Source organism: Gorilla gorilla, chromosome 2, assembly GCF_029281585.2.
Source record: "Gorilla gorilla gorilla isolate KB3781 chromosome 2, NHGRI_mGorGor1-v2.1_pri, whole genome shotgun sequence".
Lineage (NCBI taxonomy): Eukaryota > Metazoa > Chordata > Mammalia > Primates > Hominidae > Gorilla > Gorilla gorilla.
The window spans coordinates 116,509,588-116,532,690 of NC_086017.1; the positions used below are offsets into that span (position 1 = coordinate 116,509,588).

The 23,103-nt window shown below is 35.3% G+C and overlaps 1 protein-coding gene across 17 annotated transcripts in view; it reads right to left on the minus strand.

The window, feature by feature from the left end:
• Positions 1-876: 876 nt before the first annotated feature.
• CBLB (Cbl proto-oncogene B) overlaps positions 877-23,103 on the minus strand; it is a 211,710-nt gene continuing 189,483 nt past the window's right edge. For 15 of the 17 annotated variants that reach the window (XM_063703996.1, XM_063703992.1, XM_031009427.3 and 12 more), the window contains 3 exons: positions 21,044-21,184; positions 12,850-12,969; positions 877-1,838 (listed from right to left, as the gene is read on the minus strand). In XM_063703996.1, the coding sequence (XP_063560066.1) occupies positions 1,579-1,838; positions 12,850-12,969; positions 21,044-21,184 (521 nt within the window). In that variant the 3' untranslated portion in view covers positions 877-1,578. Of the gene's footprint in view, positions 1,839-12,849; positions 12,970-13,637; positions 13,664-21,043; positions 21,185-23,103 lie in introns of all 17 variants that reach the window. The other 2 variants (XR_010132892.1, XR_010132893.1) reach the window with 2 other exon arrangements.

Sequence of the window (23,103 nt, forward strand, 5' to 3'; positions counted from 1 at the left end):
TAGGTTCAAGCATTTACACAGAGATGATTTTATCTCATTTCTCCATTAATTTCCCATTTGAAATGAAAACCAGCTAATTCTAAATTCTAAAGCTCTGGGGGAAACCTTCCAGGCTTTGTCTATCAGACAGACTTTGTCATAAAAAACACAGAAAAACAAAAATAAAACATTACGCTGGAATCAGCTTTTGAGAGTTTGCGCTTTAAAAACACAGTGCCTAACAGCACCAAGCACATCATAGATGCTCAATAAATATTTGTAGATTTATTAAGAGTAATAACATGGTGTTTAAAGAACCAACCACCATTTTGTAAAAAAGGCAAAACTACATTAATTTCTTTCACCTGATTTGATAAAGCAGTGTGGAGCAATGAATGAGAGAATCTGCAAATTAAATAAGAACTCTAATTTGATTGCAGAGAGGAAATTACTGAGAACTTTGCAAAAAACATTGCCACAGTAGCCTTGACACTCAACAGTGCAACAAAGAGTTAATGTTTCCACTGCAATATGAACTGGTTCCCACAGCTCTTAGGAGATAGAGTGTAATCACTTAAATGGGAAATGAACTCTAATTCCACTTGAGAAAAGGTATGTTATGTTCATAATTTTATCTGAAAATTATTAATATATTTCAGGGAGATGGCCCTCTCATTCAGCATCCCTCAAAGTAATGCAGGCATAAGTATCAGGGGACCTTGTTATTTAACTTCAGTACAGCATTGTCTTATACAAGTGTTCTCTCTTCCACATCTGTAGTAGCTGCTTTCTAATATTGTAGATTTTTACAGTTGTGACACCCCTGGGATGACAGACATGAGAATATGGAGGATTAAAGGTTACAAAACTTAAACAAAAAAGGGAAGCTCCTCTATGTCATGTGAAAACCCCTTACAAAAGGCTGTTTATTGACAAATAAATGCTTTATACATTCAGGTTTTTCCCATCTCTCAATAGTGATGGTTTCCAAAGAAGAAACTCAGTAGTGAAGAACACATACTTTTTTTTTTTTTGCATTAGTTTGATCAGTTGAAAATCAGAACCTTCAAAGCATCTTGTGAATGGGAGAAATGGAACTGGACCTGGGCAAGGCATGGGGATGGTAGAGATCCAAATGAATAAATGATTTAGCTGTTGATGTGGACAGCAAGAGAGTTGGTGGGAAATGTTACAGCAGACCTGACCACGCTACAAAGGGTCTGTGAAGAACACAGTACAGGTATCAAAACACCAAAACAAAACTAAACTAAAAACAAGAACAAACTGCAACTTTGCCAAATTGTAAACAAGGTAAAGCATTTCACAGGTTCAAAGTTCAAGGGAAGTAAACGTCTTTAAATTATTTTTGTCAGTTCAACCCTGATTTAAAAATATGGCTAGCAAAAACAAGGAAGCCACAGCTGTCGACATCCTGAGCAAGCATCGGTCTCCTTTGAGAAGCTGCACTCCCAAGCCTCTTCTCAAGCTGCTACACGAGGAGGAGACACTTCTCTCTTGAATTCCATCTCAGTTCTCTTTATTTCCACACTCTTGGAATACGTCGATTGCTTTCCATTTTGGTGTCTACAGTTCTGGCTGCTATAGATTTAGACGTGGGGATACTGGAGGAGGGAAGGCAAATTCTCGGAGGATGCTCCGGGCAACTTCGACATTATTCTGGGCTATCTCTAAGGCTCTCTTCACCTCTTCAAAGGCATAACCCTCTCCCATGAGTTTTGCAATTTTTGCATCGACATTTTCCAATGCCGCCTCAGGCCCATGGGGTTTTCTGTGGTGAATTTCTGGTGCAGTCCTGCGGGGTCGTGGTTTAGGGGGTCTGGCTGGTGCCTGTGAACCATCTGTGTAGATTTTTAAAGAGAGATACTATTTAAACAGTGAAATAAAAATGAAGGCAAGATAACATAACAGCATTATCTCATTTCCTATGGAAATATTATTTCTTGTTTTCTTTACAAATAAACTTTTTTTCAATTTTTCCATACTATTGTGGGATAGGTAGTATTATCCTCATTTTGAACAACAGAAAATTAAGGTACAGTGTGTTGGTAGTTCCACTGAGAAATTTACACATCTCCTTCTCTATTCCACATTTTATTCTTCAAGCCATATGTGGTCAGAGAGATAGAGAAAGGAAAAAATAATTAAAATAACTATCTAAAAAGGGAAGGCTTTCACTTTGTTTAGCAATACAGTTCACACTCTACTACAGCACAGGCTCTGGTTGATGGTTCTCCAGAGGAACAATCTTGGGAGGTTTCTATGAGAGGAAACTTTGTTCACAAGCTCACAAATAGCCATGGCAGAACGTCCCCACAGGTCCTGAGTCCCATCCATGTCACAGCAGAACTGCTCTAAAACAGATGCTCTGTAGCATCTTCCTAGCTGATTTTTCAAGTTAATAATCTGTGCCTTGCTGATGCTAGGAGAAAAAAAAACAAAATAGTAGATGCTTTGACTCTACTGTTAGTCAACAGGCTGAACGGAAGGAAACTCAGTGCTTTGCTCAAATACTTTATACAGATTGCAATGTAGGAAGTTTTGCTCAAGAAAAAGCAAACCTAGAAGAAATATTAGGAGTAGAGAACTGGGTTCTAGATTAGTCCCTTGGTGATAATACAGCCTCCAATTTAAACCAGTGACATTGGCACCCATGAATGGAGAGTAACCTTAAGAAAAAAGAAAAGGTCCCAGGTCATGGGCTAGCTAACTTAACAGGGCACTTTCATCATGTATTTCCTGGTTATGTACAGCACTTTATCTCAAAAGCCTAGACAAAAAATACACACATACACACACTATACGTATACATGAGATGGAGTTTTACTCTTGTTGCCCAGGCTGGAGTGCAATGGCGTAGTCTCAGCTCACTGCAATCTCCACCTCCCGAGTTCAAGCAATTCTACTGCCTCAGCTTCCCAAGTAGCTGGGATTACAGGCGTGTGCCCCCATGCCTGGTTAATTTTTTTTTTTTTTTTTTTCCAGTGGAGACAGGGTTTCACCATGTTGATCAGGCTGGTCTTGAACTCCTGACCTCAAGTGATCCACCCACCTTGGCCTCCCAAAGTGCTGGGATTACAGGAGTGAGCCACCGCACCTGGCCCATATATACATTTTAAAATGTCATCTTTATGTCATGAAATACACTTATGGATTTAAGACTATCTAGACAACAATATTTAATACCTTTCTCTCAGATCACTGACAAATGCCAAACAATAAATTCAAGGACAGAGTTAAGTGAATGGTGATGTGAGGTTAAAAGCCAAACGTCTCATGCTTAATGTTCCCATCTTGTCTCCCCACTCCTGCTGCCTCAGCAACTTTCCCAATGGCTTCAGGAGATACTGTAAGCTGATATTTTCAATAATAATAAACTTAAATAATAAAAGCTAATCTGATGTATTATTCAATATTTTTCCTTTCTAAATCAAAAGATGTATGATATTTTTCCAGGAGAAGGTAACTTGTAAAAACATCATCCTATATACAATTCTAGCAATATCAATATAACATACATAAAACAAAGCCTCTAGGATAAAAGCATTTGTTTCCACATCAAATAGGATGTCTTCTTTTTTTTTTTTTTTTTTTAAATGAGATGAAGTCTCATTATGTTGACCAGGCTGGTCTCGAACTCCTGTCCTCAGGCAATCCTTCCATCTTGGCCTCCCAAAGTGCTAAAATTACAGGCGTGAGCCACCACGCCCGGCCATGATGACAGTCTTATTTTAAATTATTCCTTTTTTGTAACAAAATTCCAGTTTTAAAAAATATTATAGCTGTAGACAATGTATATTAAAGTATGCCCATATATAAGAACATATAATTTCTGGTTCTTGCTAATATCTGTACTGTTTCTTGCATCTGTAATTAAACATCTCAAACTATTATTGTCTGCTAAATTGCGTTTCTTAGTATGTTTTGTAGTTCCATTTATTTTCCTATTAAGTATTTTCATTATGTCATACAGGAATGGACAATAAATTATGTTTTGCTTTTAATCATTTTCAAAACTACTAGAAATTATTGAAAGCTTTCCTTTAATCAATTACCAAAAAATTCGTACATTTAAATCATGTCTGTTCTGAGACACTTTTAGATGAGAAAAGTACCTAGACTTTGATACAAAAGTACCTAGACTTAGAAAACAATTAACTTGTTTTCTACGGGTAATTTTCTAAGAGATTTTTAATATTGTTATTTTGTCTGTCCAGGATACTGAGATGTGCACATGAATGCCAGGCATGTTTGAAAAGAACAGCTGTGTATACAAGTGGGATGAATACTATGACGAATGCCTCTAATAAATGGTATAACTGGCAATTGAATCTTAAATCTCAGTTTGGCCGCTAAGATCTTGGGCTAAGCAATTTACTTTCACAATTCTCATTCTCCAAATCTACTTTATATATCTGTGTTTAGAGGTATTATTTGTCCCTTTCAACCAGGTAGTATAACAATTAATGTAATATACAGTATATGGACTGAGGAGACCATTAAAAAGAAAGAACAATGAATTAATATTTATAATGATAAGTGCTATACTCAAATGCTATAAACCAGCAATTACTATAACAGGAATGCCAGAGAAGTGTGAAAGAAGAAAGAACACAAAATTTGTTTTGAGTATCTGATTCTACAGAAAGCCTTCTAGCAGAATATTAAAAAGCAAGATCTGGTGCAACCTGAACTACTAGTGGAAGCTGTTAAAAAGTGGGGATGAGGAGATCATTTCCACGCTGACCATTAGAGCAAATTGCTTAGAACCGATTACTCTTTCTGTCTCTTCCCAAAGCCCAGACGCAGCCTTCACTTTCTCCACTTTTCTTTTTCATAGTACCTAAAAGTGGATTACACCAGGTCCTCATTTACTTTAGCACTTTCGAATGTGTAGGGTAGTGGAAGGAAGCAATGAAATGAAGATGAAACTATCTTCTGGTCCCCTAAGATTATTATATTGCAGTTTGGGAGCACACTGAAATAACTATAAATTTTATCAACCCTGTGGAATCTCTGTACCTGAATATACATCATCCTTAAAAATAGTTATTTTGGAAAAGCATGTGTTTGTTCTAGTGCTATCATCCACGTTCATGGTATTTTTGAACTCTTATGAGTAATTGCAGTGGTATCAAAATAAGTACAAGAATGTGAGCCACAGAATATAAATAGTACATCTTCTGGGTTACCAATTTTCTTAAAAGATATAAGGTCATTAATATTTTAAAGCACTGAAATGAATACAGATACACTAAGGAGTAAAATATAAAGTTTGCACAAATTTTTGAGACAAAATAGAAACAATGTCTTGCACTAAAAAACTAAATATTGTCTTCTTTTACCTAATGTCCCAGTTCTTGTGTTGTTCACTGTCAACTCTTCTTTGAGAAAGAAAGATTTGAGAAGCCCTGGTTTAGGAGTAAATTTTGATTCAGCTTTCCTTTTCTGAGCATATAAAAGAACAGAGTGATGTGGCCGACCACCACTGCTACTACCTGAGACCATCAATACTACAGTTACTATAATACTGTTACCACTTGAGACTGTCATTAGGAGAGTTACTACTGTTACTACTTGAGACCTTCACTACAACAGTTACTGCTGTTACTACTTGAGACCGTCACTACGAGAGTTACTACTGTTACTACCTGAGACCTTCACTATCACAGTTACTGCTGTTACTACCTGAGACCTTCACTATGACAGTTACTGCTATTACTACCTGAGACCTTCACTATCAGTTACTGCTGTTACTACCTGAGACCTTCACTATCACAGTTACTGCTGTTACTACTTGAGACCTTCACTATGACAGTTACTGCTGTTACTATTTGAGACCGTCATTACAACAGTTACTACTGTTACTACCTGAGACCTTCATTACAAGCTGAACTAAGGGAAGAACCTAGAAATGATAACAAAAAACAAAAGAAACTGTTTTAAGGAAAGGGCCTAAGGAAGAAGAAATGAGCAAAGGCAGCAGCCCTGAGCTTCTATAGCCCTTTGTATTTATTGGGGAGAAAGAGCAGGGATGAGGAGGTAACGATTGGTCAGCTGCGTCAAGCAGCTGATCACAGGGTCACATTATTGTTAACAGGCTTCAGATGTGCCTAATCACAAGAAACACTTGTGCCTGGGTCGTGACTGCCCTCAGCATTCCTCCTGGGCAGCAGATGCAGTTTGTCAGTTTGTCAACATTCTGCTTTTATGAGAACAGTTTGCTGTTCACTCATATAGCCTCTAGTGGTATAGTGAGTTGATCACGACCCTCATTCTTTCAGCCTCCAACTGAGTGACAAACAGAACATTCCTGGATGGCACGGGAATTAGCCTAACATGGTTGGAATAATACCCAGAATGATTACTCTAGGTCATACATTCTAGACGGGGGCAATTATTGGTTCTTGTGGGATGAAAGAAAACAATTTTAGATGGTAAAATGGTTTGTGGCCTTCCAAAGAGCCATGGTACATAGAGAAATACCTCTATCTCTATGTCTACTAAGCACATCTGTAGTTTAAACTTTCATTATTGCTGCGGACAGCTTATTAGGAAAAAAAAAAAACGTGTCCAAAAGGCCCATAGGCAGACCATATTTTTTTTTTAAGTGAGACACACTGCTGTATATCTACATAACCTCCATTTAAAGAACTGAGGATATTTCATTTCAGTGGCTGTCAATTATTTTGCCACAAAAAGCCTTTATTACTCCCCTCATCATCTAAAGATTGGGTTGGGTTTTCTTTTTCTATATTCTGAAAGATGTGTCTAATAAGCAAATGCTATTGTATTGATGAATACATTTTCCCATTTTCTATTATACTGGATCATGTTCAACAATAAATATAACACTGAGGTTCTGTATATCTAGGTAACAGCAAAGGGATTTAATGTGAAAGTTTTCTAGCATATAAAGTTAGGGTTTCTGTTAGACTTTCAAAATGTTAAAAATAGTATTTGATAGCACATAAAAATAATGGACTGTCATACAATAATTTAAAATGACATTTATTTTTTAAAATAATGTGGTAAATTACTTATAATACTCCTAAATGGAACTGAGATAGAATTGACATATTGAGTATGATCTTAAGATCATAAGTGAAAATGTGCATAGACAAAACATTTAGAAGGTTGCACTTGAAAATGGCAATAATGTTCCTTGTTGAAGATAGGGTTTTAAGTGATTGCTTTTTCTCATTAATTGTTTTCTCTGTAATTTCCTTTTATTTTCCAATGTGTGTATAATATGTGCATAATTAGAAAAACCACCACCAACAACAAAATAGTCTCCGATCTCCTCTGATACTCTTAAAGGCCTCAGCTGCACAAGTATCTAAGACTGAGAACCAGAGATCCATTTTGCTCATGTGAAAAATATAGGAAGTACATAGTGAGTGGCTTTCCTAAGGTCATGTGAAAAATAATCAGAATCTAGATTTTGAAATTTCTAGTACAGTTTTACTATTTCTAAAACCCTTCATTATTTTGTCATCACTACTATTCCATCACTATTATCATGATTTTACCACTGAACATCTCCAAACTCAGTCTGGAGATGTGAGATGCATGTGTACATTTTTTTCTAACTTAATTCTGGCATGATGATGGGATAACAACATAAACTTTATTAACAAATTTTTAAAAAACTGAAACTGATGTAAATTCTATCAGGCTTACACTTTCTGCAGTAGCTTGAGTTAGTTACTAACCTTTGTTATGTCTTTCTTTCTTCTATAAATTGACATTAATAATATCTATTTCAGGCCAGGCACAGTGGCTCACGCCTATAATCCTAGCAGTTTGAGAGGCTGAGGCAGGTGCATCACCTGAGGTCAGGAATTCAAGACCAGCCTGACCAATATGGTGAAACCCTGTCTATACTAAAAATACAAAAACTGCCTAAGTCCCAGCTACTTGGGAGGCTGAAACAGGAGAATTGCTTGAACCCGGAACGTGGAGGTTGCAGTGAGACAAGACTGCACCACTGCACTCCAGCTTGGGTGACAGAGCGAGACTCTGTCTCCAAAAAAAAAAAAAAAAATATATATATATATATATACACACACACACACACACACATATATATATATATATATATTTCAGAGTGGTTAGGAGAAATAAAATTATATCTATTTCTATATTACACAGTAAAAATAAATTTATATCTATACCATATTATATAACCATATATTTGTATAACAATATTAAATATATAAATGTATAATTATAAACAGATAATAAAAATATACATTATCAAATAAAATAACATGAATATTTATATTTTACTGCATAACTATATAAATACAATTATATATAATATTAACTTATATAAAATTTATATATCTGTATCTGGCTGGGCGTGGTGACTCATGCCTGTAATCCCAGCACTTTGGGAGGCCGAGGTGGGCGGATCACAAGGTCAAGAGTTCGAGATCAGCCTGGCCAATATGGTGAAACCCCGTCTCTACTAAAAATGTAAAAATTAGCTGGGCATGGTGGTAGGCACCTGTAGTACCAGCTACTCAGGACGCTGAGGCAGGAGAACTGCTTAAACCCAGGAGGCGGAGGTTGCAGTGAGCCAAGATCGTGCCACTGCACTCTAGCCTGGGCAACAGAGTGAGACTCGTCTCAAAAAAAAAAAAATTATATATCTGTCTCTAAAATACTTAGCAAAGCATCAGGACTATAGTAAATGCTTAACAAACTTAATGAATTTTAATTAGATAAAATAATATTGTATATATTATCTGAAACATACTGTCTAAATTTACTTAGTAAACCAGTGACAATTCTTGGGACAGATATCAAAACTCTTAGACTACTGACCTTCTCAACTATAACAATAACAGAATTAGAAAAAAATATAAATACATTTAATTGATCAAGGAATAAAAGAAATCTCAAACACATTATGATTAACTTTGTTATTCTACTAGAAGTTGGATCAATTAATTCTGGGATTCATTTTTATGCCATAAGGTTGAATTACTGCCTCTAGAGAAATACTGCTGGCCACGCGCAGTGGCTCAAGCCTGTAATCCCAGCACTTTAGGAGGCTGAGGTGGGCAGATCACAAGGTCAGGAGTTCGAGACCAGCCTGGCCAACATGGTGAAACCCCATCTCTACTAAAAATACAAAAATTAGCTGGGCATGATGGTGGTATGCCTGTAATCCCAGCTACTCGGGAAGCTGAGGCATGAGAACTACTTGAACCTGGGAGGCGGAAATTGCTGCGAGCTGAGATCGCGCCACTGCACTCCAGCCTGGGCGACAGAGCGAGACTCCGTCTCAAAAAAAAATGAAATACTGCCTATAGAAGGACATGATTTAATAAACTAAATTACAAATAAAAAAATCTTCACATACACTATTTTAAATATATCCAGAAAATGGTTATTTAATATTAGATTTGTAAGGAAAACAACTCTAGGTTCTCTGGCTTTCAAACTGAAGCTGTCTGTAAGCCCCAGTATTTCACATAGCTAAACTGTGGGAAAACTCAACATTGCCATTTCCTTTGTTGAAACACAAAATCTTAAAGACACATAATCTACCTTAAAATTCCAACCCTTGCGTGAAGTGAAGCCACGATTTCCAATTGAGATCTTAACAGAGATAAACTATTGAATATTTGGTCCTAATATAAAATGTATTCAACATTCCATCAATTCTCCTTTAAGCTAGTAAACTAATAGTAGTATTGAAATTAATTCATTTTGTAATGAGATCTCCTTTATTTTATAATGAGATTGGCTTATTTGGCAATAAGGTCTTTTAATGGTTTCAAACACATTTGAGTTGTGCTAAAATCAAGCATTGTTTTCAAGTGTTACCTTGAACTTCCTTCTAAATACTAACAATATGAAAAATCACCTCAAGAGTGAATGGTGCACTTCATTAATACAGCCTTTTAGAGTTTTCAAAGAATGGTATTCAAACTGTAGTACAATATGTCTTACAACAAGAGAAAAACTGAGAAATTTGTAAAACCTCACACATAGATAGAAGAGACATGTGCCCCACGTGAATAATACATCCATGTAAAGAAACAAGCAGATTACTAGCAAAAATGTTTGTCCTATATACAGATAATATGTGAATTTAACATGGGCTGGTAAGCTCTTCTTATATCTGGACTACCTATGATACGTTCATATATTTAAATTTCAATTATACATTTAGAAAAACTTTAAGAAAAGCATAAAATATTTTCTTTGGGAGGAATAAACATTTAGAAGGCTCTTTATATATGTAGACATACATATACATGCAGACATACTTTTTAGATAAGAAAACAAGGGAGATATTTTTAAATCAATGAAACTACATTTTAAACTTCTTTAGAAATATACTTTCCATAGAAGCCTATTCATAAATAAGTGACTATCAATTATTTAGACAGCCATAAGTGATAACAGAAGTTGAATTCATAAGGCAGAGCAATCATACCAGAACCCCACTTGGTCATCTTAAAAAGGCCTTAATAAAAACAGATTAATTACTGCAAAATAAGAGCTACCAGAATCCTAAAGGCACATATGCATTCAGTCTCAAGGGTTGAATGGAAAGACCTCATCTAGAAGGCAAGCTCAGTCTCTCTGCTGATGTAAAATAAACTAGTGAACAGCCTGGTAGGCCTGTGAACTTCATGTGAACAAACATACGTTGGAAAAAAGTATCTTATTTTCTGTGGTTGACTGTGTTTGTAAAGAGAATTTAGGGAGTAGATTGAAATATTTGATGTTACAGCTAGCTGGGCCCTCAGAGTAATAGTCAGGACTCTTTTATTACTTAGGTAAAAGCCAGTTCAGGCTTCTGGCAAATGGCTATTCGGGGATATTTCAACAAGGTTTGTGATTTGAAGTTCTTCCAGACATTTCTAGTGTAATGCTAATCGGGATTCATACTGCTTGAAATCATATATGTGAATGATGTTCCTCTGGGCTCTACAACACCCACTTATTGAGAAAACTGTAAAGAAGCTGTGAAAACACTGTGTTTTGGCTACAAGTTTTCCCGTAACTAAAGTATAGGTTTCTTTTCATCCAGAGCTGGTGGTACTGAATATGTTATTTTAAATCAGTCATAGCACTTTGCTCAAAGTTATATTTTAATACTATTTTCTTTAAAAAAAATTGCTTCCTTATGTTATACAGAAGCTGTCAGATATTGTCTTTCTTTCTTGACTTTCATGTTTTGTCATCAAATTATTTTGACTGGAATTACAGGCTACTCATGGATACATATGAAACCTTAGAATGACTAGAAATAAACTGATAAGAGAACACTGGCCAAAATTTGAAAAGATTAAAAAGATTTTCTATGCTTTCCTGAGTTACATGCAAGCAGTTAAACATATAAAACTACACAGGGATTTCTGCATCTCCCATGCATGGCATCGAGCACGTAAGAACTACCATACTGACAATTCTTAAAACAGCTCATTAATTATCTTGATTCAGAAGTTTCAGAATGTATTGCTATTAGTATTAGCAAATCTTCTACGAACTGAGGTTTTAGCTTAAAAAAATTTTGAAATCAGACAAAAGTTCATGTAGCAAAACTTCTGATATTCACAAATATGTGACAAAAATATTGCTTATCAGATATTTGCATTTAGTTTAATACAGACATCGGCTATTCTTCCCTCCTTTTGCCTATTTGTCCACTCAAATCCATCCATCCATCCATCCATCCATCCATCCATCCATCCATCCATCCCCAACTATCTATCAAAGAGACATATGCTGGGCACTATGTTGGACACTTGAGGATAAAGCAATGCTACGGACTGAATGTCTGTCCCCTTTTCCCTGCAAATCCATATGTTAAAACCTAATCCCTTTTGTAATGATATTTGGAGGGGAGGCTTTTGGGAGATGATTAGATTATGCAGGGGAAGCCCTCATGAAAGGGATTAGTTTCCTTATGAAACAGATCCCAGAGCACTCCCTTGCCCTTGTGAGGACACAGTATGAAGGCAGTTATCTATGAACCTGGAAGAGGGCCCTCACTAGACACTGAATGTTGGTAGCTTGATCTTGGACTTCCCAGCTTCCAGAACTGTGAGATATAAATGTTTGCTGTTTAGGCAATCCAGTCTATGGTATTCTGTTATAGTAACCTGAACTGACTAGGACAAGCAGTGAACTAGACAACATTCTTATCTCCAGTGTTAATACTTCAGCAGATGAGACACATAACCAACAATCAAGCAAATGAATTTGAATAACAAAATTTTAAGTAGTGACGGGTGCTATGAAGAAAAATAGAGCAAAAAAGGAAAGAAAATGACTGCAGAAGATAGGAGCTATTTAGATATGTTCAGGGAAAGCCTCCTCAAGAAGCAAAGAAGCAGCATTCCATTATTAACGGTTGTGAGTATGACTTGTATTTACAAAAATGGTACATCCTTCTATTTGATGGCTGTCAGTGCAGCACTGGTTGGAGCCCTAAATAACCTAAGAAAATGAATAGTTTGGTGTCAGTATTAATTCCATAGAGATTGCTATAAAACAGCATTGCAATGTACAAAGAGATTTTCCTCATTTCCTAAATCTGAGACAAAATGAAAGTTAGATAATGAATACATTTTGAATCAAAGAAGTGGCTCCACTGAGTGATCAAAGATAATATTAAGCTTGATATTTTTCTTTTCAATGAGGCAGTTCTGTAGCCATTCCTCTCACAATGCCAGCTTTATAAGCAAAATGCAATGATGATCAAAATATTTTCTTGGGTGGACAACATTCATTAAATTATATAATGAATAAGAAGGTGTTCTGAAAAGCAAAAAGCACTATATAACAATAAGGTATTACTGTTACTGTTATTAGCCAACTCACCTGAACATGAAGGAAGCTGATCATAGTCCTGTGATGTTCTGTTAGTTTTGACATTTTCACCTGGTAACCTTCTAGCGGGAGGCAAAGGAACTTGGCCACTTGCTAGATCAACAAAGGGATCTTAAAAATAAAAACAAGTTTCAAATTAAAAGGATGATCTCTGTTGATTGGCTGAAGAAAAAAATTCTAGAATTATTTTATGAAGATTATGGCTTTCAAAAATAAATTGGAAAATTAAATTCATGACTGATATTAACCATTTTTTACTGCCTGCATATTTTCTAATTTATTCATCACTTGCTTAAATATGCTCTTCACATTTATTTCCAGATAATAAAGACTACTTGTTTTATATTTATATTTTGCAGATATATTTAATTATAAGATTGTTGACAATAAAAACAGCCTCTAAATTTTATTTTCTGTCCCAATCCAACCTGTACAATGTATAGAAACTGTTCTAAAGTAAAAGCAAAAAACAAACAAACAAATATACATAAAACCATGGGTTTGGATCCTCCCTATAAGAGTATTATCAAATTATTTGATCTCTCTAAGCATTGGGCATACAAAATTTGTAAAACACACCTGAAACTTCGCATTTGTGTGGATTAAATGAATTTGTGCGTGTAAAATCTTCTGTACATACAAGGTGCTTATTATTATATTGGGCATCCTATGCTTAACATCATTGTTGTTAGTTGGCTCACAAAATAGTAAATTTAATTGTTAAAATTATGCCATTTAGTAATTAACATTTGAATATACAGTAAAATGTGATAATTTACCACCTTGGCAGTCAGAGACGGGGCATCTGAAATAGTAAAAAATATGATATTTACTAACTGGAACTAAAGGGAGAAAAAGAGATTTTGTCAGTGTTGCTGTATTAAATCATTAATACCATAAACCCAACTGGTTTAACATTCATAGTATTATATGGGTTTAAATTCTTAGAGAATTGATTCCCTTTTTGAGTAGACAAACATTACATCTGAAAATCTTGGTTCACTAATAATTTATCTAGCTATCACTCCCACCTCAGGCACCGCTGCTTTCCTCTCATAGTACTTTTATGTTGTCGATATCTCTGAAAGTACCATCAATTCTTCTGAGGACAGGGATCTGAGGGATCTTTTCCTACTTCTCATGTTTGAATTATACCTCCTAAATCAAACATAGCACCTAGAACACTCTTGGCAAACAGCTTGCACTTAATATTTACTTTTAACTACCACAAATAAATCCACACAAATTCAGACTGTTCACAATTTTAAAATCAGTGAAACCTGAATTGCTAATGTAAAGCAAAAATTGTAAATATTAAAGAAGACCTGATTGAATTTCATTGTTTTAACTTCCACTCCCTTAGACATTAATAATATGTAAGTATTTGATTACTTACGATGAAAACATAGGCTTAAATATTGACTATTTTTATATTAGTTTTTGACTGGATAATGTAAGGCAGGATTTGAAGCCATTATCTTTTCACCTTTTTTGGAGTATAATAATTATCACCAGCTTTGCTGAGGACTTTTTGACTTAGACAAGGCTCTTTAACTTGTTTTCATTAATTTCAAGATTAAAATAACTCTTAGATTTTGAGTTTTCAATATTTGAAGAATTGGTGGTCCGGCTCCATTAATTTTCCAGAAATATTTTTAGGAAGGAATGAGAAGATAAATCGCATGAGACAATGTTGATCTTTTGGTTTGTTAGAGAAACCAAAGGAAACAAATATGGTGATTTCAGCATAAATTTTGAAATTTCCCAAAGATTTTGAACTAGATATTTCATAAAATTTACTTTAGGTTCTTGTAGACTCTAAATGCCCCTGATACAACATTAAGTCAGAGGAAAGACTGTCTTTTACAATACATACACTTGCTTATTTCTTTACGGGAAATTTATAGGTTTGTCAAATACACTTAATGCTATTTCTAATCAACTATTTATTTAAGGTTAAAAAGTAAACTCTGGATACACTTCAGAGCCATACATAGACTACAAAATATACCACTCTACTATATTCTTCCATTAAACTATATTATTTAAAACGTACTAGATACACTCAAAATATTATTATAAATAGCAAAAATACCTGCTTATGGTTCTGTTTTGAATCATTATCATGTTCTATCTTGCATCATATCCTAAGTTTGCTATTTGTCAGCCATAGGGTAAACTGGGCTCTCTAAACCAAATTATAAAGTTGGAAGCATTCAGGCTTTAAAGGGAAAGACATTAGATATAACACAATTGCTACACAGAGTATAATAATTACCAATTGTCCCCTGATAAGAAAACTTTGTAAAGTAATAAAGCTTTTCTAAAATAAATTCTTCAAAAACTAAAGAAAAATATTATATCCACAGGATTAAAACAAACTGAAATGATCACAGCCAATTTATCACTTACATAATAATAAGTGTTTGAGAAATAAATGGATACACATACAGAGACTAATCTGTTGTAAAAAGCAAAGTACTACTGCCTGTGATTTATAGTATAGCACTGCAAAACTGAAAATTTAGTACTTATTTGAGAGATTATAAAAAACTAAGGGAAGACTGGGAGGAAATGGTATGCTACTTAAAAAAGAAATGAGGAAATATACATCAATAAAAATTATATTGTGTACAAATATTTAACAACTATATACATTGCTCATGACATATTAACTGGAAAATGGTTATAAATAGCATATACCATGAGAAATAAATTTTACATAAATGTGAACTTACATACTTATAGGCAAAAAACAAAACAAAACTAAACAAAAAAACAAAAAAAAAAAAGGAAGGATACCTATCAATGTTTAGGAGGAGGAAGTATGGATTTTTTTTTTTTTTTTTTTTTTTTGAGAGAGAGTCTTGTTCTGTCACCCAGGCTGGAGTGGAGTGGTTCAATCTTGACTCACTGCAACCTCTGCCTCCTGGGCACAAGCCATTCTCTTGCCTTGGCCTCCCAAGTAGCTGAGACTACAGGCGTGAGCCACCAACACCCGGCTAATTTTTGTATTTTTGTAGAGCTGGAGTTTCACCATGTTGGCCAGGCTGGTGTCAAATTCCTGAGCTCAAGCAATCTGCCTGCCTCAGCCTCCCAAAGTGCTGGGATTACAGGCATGAGCCACCGTACCTGGCCTGGAATGTTTTTCTTAATTCTTTTTTTTCTTCACTATCTGAAACACCTCCAAATTTTTACCAAGTGTAAAAACACAGGCAAATAAAATTAAATAATTAAAACAATGGCAAATTTCCTCCCTGGCCGTCCATAAACCACCTGGAAGATTTATCAATTATCCCCCAAATTTTAATAGAGTATATCAAAGCAGAAACTGATGCTAGAAAAGGTTTGAAGAGCCATTTAGGTGAAACAAAGTTCTCCCCTCTTTGCTGCCCTCATGCTTTAGCTCATGTTCATATCTCTAGTATGTAATGATCTACCATTGGTTTAAATCCTCCAGTGTCAGATAACTCACTACACTCAAGGTAGAACAATTCGTAATGATTTAGGAAATTTCTTTGTAGGATGAATGCAATTTTCATTCTTAACATTTCCCATTGATCTTACTCCTACCTTCTGAAGTGACATGGAAAAAATATAATCCTTCTTTCCCAAATACCGTAACTGAAGACAAATCTTGTCTACATCCAAGGTCTTCTCTTCTCTGAGCCAATTCTCAGTTCCTTTAATCCACTCTAAGTTTATCATCCTGGTTGCACTTTTTTGAGAATACCCCAGCCCAGTATATTTCAAACTTGAACATGCATCAGAATCACCAGGAAGGCTTGTGACCACTGAGTCCCATTCCCAGGGTTTCTGATTTATTAAGTCTTGAATTTTCATTTTCAAGCAAATCCCCAGGAGATGCTAATGTTGTGAATCCGGAGAACACAATTTGAGAATTGCTGCTCTAGCCCATTAATGCTTCAACATCTGAACACAGTGGTCTCCACAAAGGCTGAGTACTGTGGAGGACTTCACTCCTCAGATTTGAATTCTGTGAGTTCAAGCCCCAAATGGCATGCGCTTTCTCATCATGATGATGCTTTATAAAGATTGTAGTCAACAAAACCCCTAAAACCTTTTCAACAATTGTTGCTAATGATCTGGATTTTCTTCATATTTTACTTATGCAGTTGCATTTCTGGATCCAAGAATAAAACTTCCATTTATCTTTAATAAAGTCAATTTGGCTAGCTTTCAGAGTTGAACTGTGACTTTAAGATTAGATAAGATCTTCAAGTGAGATTACAGGTTAGAGAAACAGCAAAATAAAGGTAGCATAAGGACTGACAAAAACACTGTATTTTGTGCACTGCACAAAGACACCTAGTTACGGTTATGAGCAGGACTTAAATACAGCCTTTGCTTTGTTTCTTGAGCCCTGACCTGGCACAAAGTAGAGGTAGGGGTGTCTACTTCAATCTACCAGCAAAAAGGAAGTACTTTTTTGTAATATGGAAAAAAGCACATATACACTAGTGGTAGCCTTGGGATTGGAGACAAAAGAGTGTAAAGCTTTTGTTGGGGACTTCAGGTTTTGTTAAGATATGATTGGCCTGTCCAAAATTGAGGGCTCATGTACAGCTGTAGGCATTACTATTCTGCCAGAAGAAATCTTATATGAAAGCCTAAAATAGAAAAGAGATAAAAGAAGAATGAGAGCCCTGCCTCTTCTTGCCCTGCCCCCTTGATCCTACAAGAGTACTGAGGCACTTTTGCAGAGACATAGGACACTGCAATTTGACAATCACTACTACATAGAAGTCAATGAGCTATAAGGCTGAAAAGCTGAACCTGGCCCAACTGTGCAGGGCACTGAATGCTGGAGTAAAAATGTAGGCTTGATTAGGTACTTAGTATAATATCATGAGAAAATTCAACCTCTCTTCCTAAGACACCTATCATTTGTCTTTAATTAGAAATAATTATTTCCTCAGGAAACCAAATCTCAATAATGTTTAGAAAAGATGTATCATTACACCAGACTAAGATTTTACAGACTGAACAACGAAAACAATGGTAAAATGCTCACAGAGTTTGTTTAAATTTTGCAGTCCCTTTTATTTACCTTTTATAATTCTAAAACTACTGAGTTAAACTTTAGCATTTATAGCATATTCTTAATAAAGTCAATTCTTAGAGAGAACTGCTATAATGAATCTTTTACATTTCTTTAGACAGTATAATGTATTAAATACTTTGCAAAACAATACTCAAATGCTCATTTATCAGCCAAAAAAACCTTTATGCTCTATAATATGCAACAGCATTAAAATATTAAAATATTTCTTTTGAAAAGGAGGAAAGCTAATATACACGGTTTTAAATTTGAATCAAAATAATTGTCACAATGAAAGTCATAAAGGGGTTGGATGCAGTGGTTCACGCCTGCAATTCTAGCATTTTGGGAGGTTGAAGCAGGGGGATCACATAAGGCCAGGAGTTCGAGACCAGCCTGGCCAACATGGCGAAACCCCATCTCTACTAAAAATATAAAAAATTAGCCGAGTGTAGTGGTGCACACCTGTAATCCCAGCTACTTAGGGGGCAGAGGCAGGAGAATCACTTGAACCTCGGAGGCAGAGGTTGCAGTGAACTGAGATCGCACCACTGTACTCCAGCCTGGGCAACAGAGTGAGACCCTGTCTCAAAAAAAAAAAAAAAAGTCATAAAGGATCTGGTACCAGACTAGAAATCTGTCATGTAAATGATTATGAAAGACTGGAAAAGGAAACAAAAAAGTTGCCTTTTTTTTTTTTAAGAAATACTTATTATAAGGGATGTTGATATTATTGGGAAGAGAATTAGAATATGTCCACCTATTAATGAAAGTCAAGAGAGAGTCAACAGGCTTGAAAAACATTGCCCTGACCCCCATGCTATCCTGACACTCCAAGTTAAGGATAACTGTTGTTGAGCTCCCTGGCAGCCAAGCAAACACAAAACAGGCAAATCTATAAAATAAATACAATGGTTTATAAAAATTGCATTTTAGCTAATAAGAGGGGACATTTTCATTTTAAACTAGTAATTTTTTTAGCAATTAATCTTGAGGGGTTTCTTTATGAAGATTTTATATAAAAGGAAATGAACAATTAAGATAAAATAAATAACTAAAACCTTTTACAATTAATTCTTTTGACAAAAACAGGTAAAAGTGTGTATTTGTGTAAAATGTTCTCTTTTATTATAGCTCTTGGAAAGCTTGACTTTATTTGTCAAAAAAGCCACATCATCAAAGTTCCATCTATTGGGGCTTAAGTTACGCATATAAAAGGTAATAGGAGAGCCAGAAACTATCTTGAACTTAGCATCAGGAAATTTAAGTAACTAAGATTTGGAATGACTCATTGTTCTAAAAATCATGTTAAAGTCTATGTATAAGACAAAGTTTTGAATAAGTGAAACAAAATAGCGAAATACAGCAGCGTTTACATGTAACTATATAAATAAAAGCCCAAGCAGTTATGATATGGTTTGGCTCTGTGTCCCCACTCAAATTTCATTTTGAGTTGTAATCCCCACGTGTTAGGGAGGGAACTGATGGGAGATGACTGGATCATGGGGGTGGTTCCCCCATGCTGTTCTCACGATAGTGAGTGCTCATGAGATCTGGTTTTTGATAAATGTCTGGCATTTTCCCTGCTTGCTCACTCTCTCTTGCACCTGCTGCCATGTAAGACATGCCCTGGTCCCCCTTCACCTCTGCCGTGATTGTATGTTTTCTGAGGCCTCCCCAGGCATGCAGAACTGTGAAGCAATGAAACCCCTTTTCTTTATAAATTACCTAGTCTTGGGTAGTGCTTTTATGGCAGTGTGAAAACGGACTCATACACTATACTTCCTGCTTGGACCGGAATGGGTTATGACACTAGTGCTTTAATTGGCAGAATCCAGTAAACTCATAAGGTTCCACAGGTCAGGAGGCATCTATCACAAATGGGTAAACAGTGAATGGCTCAATCAATATTTAGTGATGTAAAAGCAGAAGATTATTCTTGAAAAATAAACCACTTTAAGAAAGTGAAGCTGTGTATTCCAAGTTGTACGTCCATAACTTGTGTGTCTTATCAAATCTCTTCAAACTTTCTAAACTATCAAACCAAGTTAAAAAAAAAAAAACTAAGAAAAACTAATGGTAGACATGACTAATAATCAACTGAGGAAGCTGATAAGGGAATCAGTTGGGAATAAAGATTCTCAAGTTTCCATGAGGCATATACGTAGCTAAAGGACAAACTGAGCACTTTTTAAAGATTTTCATGATTTATCTCATGTAGAAATGTAAGGAACTGTGAAAAAAAGAACATCTTTACCCTGTATTTTCCCAAATCAAGTCCAGGAGGCAAAGGTTTCAGGGCACAGTATCACTAACAAGACAGACTGGAACTGTTAATTAGTATCAGCAGATTCCATATAACATTTTTTTCTTTTTCCTGATAATTCTAACTAATGCAACAGATAGTTTATTAAGTCTTCATTTTTATTTCAGATCCTCTTTTGAAATTTTAAAATATACTAATATAAAAAATTAGTTTACTAATATTAAACAAATATTATATAATATATACATATATAAAAAATAATATTAAATAGTTACTAAGAAAAAATTAGTTTTCCTTAGAATACCAATAATTAGTGAGTAGACACACACTGAGGCATTAAAAATATCACAACAAAACAATAAAATGCAGCTATTTCAGAAAAACTTCTCTATTCTTGTTATAACAACATAATTTACCAAAATCTTATGTTTTGAACAAAATTATGACACTAAGGCATATCTAGTAAAATTTTAAAAACCTATTAAAAAACATTGCATTGGGAATCGGAAGACAAAGTCTAAATATTGTTCCCATTACTATTAGCCTAACCCCTTAGCAGTTCTGGTCCTCAGGGTTGCATTTGTAACATAAGGAGATTTCTGGACTGGACAATCTCTACAGCATCATTTCTACATTCTGTAGTTCCTTATTGCTCTTTCCATCTCTGTAATTCTGTTGGCATTAAACCAATCAACTGACAAACAAACATACCCACGATTGCTACTTTTACCACCCAGGGATTTTTCTGTTCTGCTAGGGAGGTAGAGACTAATGAATCACTAACATTTATTTGATAGTATGGTTTTGGAAATATTTTTGCTTTAAGTGAATAGTTTTCTTTGGCTTTTCCCTCCTACCTGAAGGAAGAAGAAAAAGATCCTGTCCTGAGGATGGCCGGCTACTGGAGCCAGGAGGTTTTGAATGTTCAATGAGACTATGCCTTGCAGGAGGTGGGGGAGGTGGGAGAGATGGAGGGAGGGCATCAAAAGCATCTTCACCTGCATTTAAAGAAAGGTCGATATCAGCAGCAGAACTTCATTAATCAAAATACACAGCATCTAACAAAAGTAATAATTGATTTTCTCTTGCTGCTTATAAAGAATTTCACTCGCAGGGTTTATCCAGCAGTTCACCAACTTTGATAATGGGATCTAATTATTTTGTGGGAGAGTCTGGAGAGAAACACACACATGCACACACATACATACATACATACATACATACAAACACACCCATGCAAACTTTTTCTATCAGGCCTTTTTATAAAAAGCAGCATTGTAACTTATGAAACAGCTCATAGTTCACTTGTAACCTTTATAATATTAGGACTCAGAGTTTGAACTAAAAATTATTATCAGTCACACTATGAAAACAGGATTTTCTGTGTAGCAAAAAGAGTTCACAGCTTTTAACTGGAAAATCACATCAAATACATATAATTTAATGTCAAAGAATAGTTTAGATTATCCCATATAGTTTATTCCACTGGATTTTAATTTATTTAACCTAATGTTTCATATATTTGATATGCTGTCAAAATATACATAAAATGTACCTAGAGCAGAGAATATGATATTTTTCAATTTCCCAGATTTAGCTACAGAAGAAAGAAGCTAAATACAGAACCTTCTCTGGTTCCAAGCACTACTTACATGTGCATATTTCCCAGCTTTAATAACTAGAATATTGCAGCATAGTTTTATATCTACTTATTTGTCCCCTGCCACACCTTACTATTCTACTCATAGTTTTCATTACCTTGAGTCTTAAAAAAAAAAAAAAAAAGCACATGTTTTGTAAGCTATCTCAAAATACTTTAGGAATGAGACAGGGTATACATAAACACATATTCTAATAATAAAAATTCACACTTTTAAGTTGAATGATTTAAACATAATGGCATATTTAAAGAAAAATGAGGCTTGACGTGGTGGCTCATGTCTGTAATCCCAGCATTTTGGGAGGCCAAGGTGAGTGGATCATGAGGTCAGGAGATCTAGACCATCCTGGCCAACATGGTGAAACCCCATGTCTGCTAAAATACAAAAAATTAGCCGGGCATGGTGGTACGTGACTGTAATCCCAGCTACTCGGGAGGCTGAGGCAGGGGAATCGCTTGAACCCAGGAGGCGGAGGCTGCAGTGAGCCACGATCGTGCCACTGCACTCCAGCCTGGTGACAGAGAAAGACTCTGTCTCAAAAAAAGAAAAGATATTACTATTTACTGAACTTGCTTTAGAAAAAATTTGCACACTAATTTCTTTAATCATATTTTTCTTATTAACACATCTGAAGATGCACGAGACAGAGTTTTGCTATCATTTTAACCTTCAGCTATTTCCTACATTATCATATTTATTCAAATCTTTTTTCAGCCCTTAAATATCTGACACTGGGCCAGGCTCATGCATGATATGAAAATCAAAATTATAAGGCTCTGACTCAAGGAGCTGAGATTCCATGAAAGGAGCTTAAAAAAAAGCTCACAAATAGGTATGATTTACAAGTGAAAGTGTTTGATTGGTCCCATAAAAGAGACATATGCATTGGATGATGAAAGAGAAATGTAGACAAGTGGTATTCAGTGAAGTGTTGAAGAACAGGAAGTCCTGGGATATCAGAAGGCTCAAAAATTTATTCATCAAATGCAAGGACAGGATCGTCTAAGTAGAGTAAACAGTATGAAGAAAAAAATGACACGCATAAGAAGACCTAGAAAAAGGTCAAGGTAAAAAGACAGGTTGGAAAATCTGTCTACTTTGTCATATAAAGTAGTCACCCATCCACATATAGCTATTTAAATTTAATGAAAAGTCAGTTCCATAATCACACTTAACCCATATGCAAATATACAGATCCTTTACATCACCACAGAAAGCTTTATTGAACAATGCTTATCCAGGTGATGAAGATCTGG